At 65.6% G+C, this 2,620-nt stretch overlaps 1 protein-coding gene across 1 annotated transcript in view; it reads right to left on the bottom strand.

Moving 5' to 3' along the window:
- CRTC2 (CREB regulated transcription coactivator 2) overlaps nt 1-2,612 on the bottom strand; it is a 3,928-nt gene extending 1,316 nt beyond the window's left edge. Inside the window, exons 1-7 of the mRNA XM_017740048.1 lie at nt 1,755-2,612; nt 1,443-1,553; nt 1,278-1,339; nt 949-1,017; nt 375-478; nt 243-272; nt 17-149 (exon numbers count right to left, since the gene is read on the bottom strand). Of these exons, the coding sequence (XP_017595537.1) occupies nt 17-149; nt 243-272; nt 375-478; nt 949-1,017; nt 1,278-1,339; nt 1,443-1,475 (431 nt within the window). The 5' untranslated portion in view covers nt 1,476-1,553; nt 1,755-2,612. The remainder of the gene's footprint in view (nt 1-16; nt 150-242; nt 273-374; nt 479-948; nt 1,018-1,277; nt 1,340-1,442; nt 1,554-1,754) is intronic.
- Nucleotides 2,613-2,620: the final 8 nt, after the last annotated feature.

A 2,620-nucleotide genomic window follows, 5' to 3' on the forward strand; every position in this document is an offset into this window, starting at 1 on the left:
AGCAAGGGGGGAACACGGGGAGACACGGGGGGGGGACACACAGGGGGACATCCCCACATCCCCACCCACCTTCTTGGTGTCCCAGGGCTTCAGCGAGTGCTTGTTGTCGTCGAAGTTCTCTTCGATGGGAGGCACTTGGAAAAGAAACACTGAGAACAGGGAGAGAGGTCAGCGGGACGAGGGGGACACAGAGGGGGGGACACCAGAGAGGACCTGGGGACACAGGTGGGGGCCAGGCTCACCTTTGCTGTCCGAGTCCCCGTCCAGGAAACCTGTGGGGGAGCAGGAGGGTCAGGGGAGCACGAAGGGGATGGGGCTGCACTGGGACCCCTCCCCAGAGCCCCTGAGGGGTGCAGGGGGTGAGGGGAGCTCACCGGTGCGGCGGCCAGGGGGGGGCCCAGCCTGCGAGGGGCCCAGGTAGGCGTCCTGGGGCGCGGGGTTCATCACGCTCGTGTGCAGCGCCGAGTCGGAATTCGTCCTGCAAACGGGAAGAGCTGCACGGATCCGGGCCCGGCCCCAGCCCCCCTGCCCCAGCCCCAGCCCTTTCTGCCATTCTTGCGACCCCTCCCCACTGGGGTCCCTCTCCCTGTGCCACCAGACCGGCTCTCAGTCAACAGGACCCCCTGGAACCCCCCTGGGGACCCTTTAGGGGTGGGGGCAGCCGGGGTGTTCCCAGTGAGTTGTTCTGAGGCGGAGGAGGCAGGGGAGGGCTGGGACAAGGCTGCCGGGGCGAGTGACAAAGAGGGACATTGTTCAGCTGTGGCACAGAGGAGGACAGGGACCCCTCCAGTGGGGGGCCCTAAGGGGGAGTTGGGGGCCACCTTCTCCCCAGGGGGGTTCTGGGGCCTCTTCAGGGGTCTCCAGGGCCACCTCCTCCCCAGGGGTCCCAAGGAATGGCTGGAGTTTGTCTGGGGGACAGGGATAAAACAGGATCAAACAATCCATTACCTGTTGAGAGCCGAGGGCAGCCGGAATAAATGTCCTTTTTCCATCGGGAAATTGCTCCAGGGCATGGTCCTGCAGAGGGAGAAAGTGGGATTAGGGGAGGCAAGGGGATGGGGGACGAGGAGCCATGGAGGAGGCAGGACACCCCTCAGTGACCCATGACCTCATTCCCTGCCATGGCACGGGATGGGGACAGGGACGTGGCTGTCACACCCCGCACTGGGACAGAGACACTCCAGGGACAGAGCCGGAGCCTGTGCCAGGGCCTCTTCCATTCCCAAACCTCCAGGATGGGAAGGGGCACCGGGGATGCAGGGAAAGCAGGGGATTACCTCCTCCAGCTGGGCTCGGGCGGAGGTGACAGGTACGTGGGTCCGTAGGGAGAGCTGTCGATGTGGGGGACACGTTAAGGGCCACACGGAGAGCCGGGGGCTCCCGAATCCCGAGGGGAGGGTGGGAGCGCCGGGACGGCGCTGGGGACACGGGACAAAGGATATCTGCCGGACGTAGCGGCGCAGGGGGGACATCATCCGGCGTGGGTCCCGCTGGACGCGCTCCACCAGCCCGTGGTGCCGCGTGCTCCGCGTGGAATCCAGCGGCGACGGACCCTGCGGAGAAGGGGAGGTGATTCCACCTGGGAAGGGGGCTCAGGAGCAGCTCCCCCTAGAGTCCCAGAACTGGGAGCGGGTGAAGGGATTAGGGAACATCCCCTTGTCCCCATCCATCCCCAAGCCGGCTCCTCTCAGTCCCCCCAGCCGCCGGTTCCCCACCCCAGACACTGCCAGCCCCCCGATCCTGCTGGGGATCACCTGGAATTCGGGAACGCCGGTGCCGATCTGGTTGACGTTGGGCAGGGAGCCGCTGTAGAAGGGCCCCCGGCTGTGGGCCAGCCGCAGCTTCTGCGCCTGCAGCTGAGGAGACACAACAGGGGGGACACGTCAGGGGGGCCTTGGGGGATCCAGGACCCCCTCAAACTGCCCCTCACAGCCCCATGGGACACCCACGCTCCCCTTCCTGCACAGCATCGCTCCCCACGTTGGATCTGTGGATCCATTGGATCGCCTTCCCACTCCAGAGACCCCTTCCTGCATCCATGGGCGCTCCAGAGCAGGATGGATGAGGGTCAGGAACGCGTAGCGGGGATCCACGTTCTGCATTCCCAGAGGAGAGCCTGAGCCCGGCAGCCCCCGCCTTCCCGCCGTCCCGGACAGGCTCCGGGATCAGCCCATCCCCACAGATCCGCAGGGATTTTCCAGCGGGCACCTCGTCCACGCCAAGGCCATCCTGGAGATTCCAGCCCGGAGATGGACTCAAGGCCGGGGGAAGGAGTCACAGCAAAGCGCAGCAGGAGATAAGGGGATCCCAGGAAAACACCGCCGGGAGAGCCTGCAGTCCCCCCGGGCAGGGGCCTCATCCCGGCATCCCAGAAAAGGAACGGCCCCCACCACCCCTCCAGCACCAGGGGATGGCCCAATCCCCCCCTCTGGCATCCTGATGGAGAAGAGTTTCCCTGATCAAACCCGCAGGGAGGAAGGGCTTCCCCATTCCAATCCACAGGGAAGGAGGGTTTCCCTGATCCCGACCCACCCAAACCCCCTTTCCCTTCGGAGCTGGAGGTCCCTGAGTAGATCCAAGAGCTGTTGCTGCTCAGCGCCTGGAGACATCCAAGGGAACG

Source organism: Corvus brachyrhynchos, unplaced genomic scaffold (assembly GCF_000691975.1).
Source record: "Corvus brachyrhynchos isolate BGI_N302 unplaced genomic scaffold, ASM69197v1 scaffold787, whole genome shotgun sequence".
NCBI classification, from domain to species: domain Eukaryota; kingdom Metazoa; phylum Chordata; class Aves; order Passeriformes; family Corvidae; genus Corvus; species Corvus brachyrhynchos.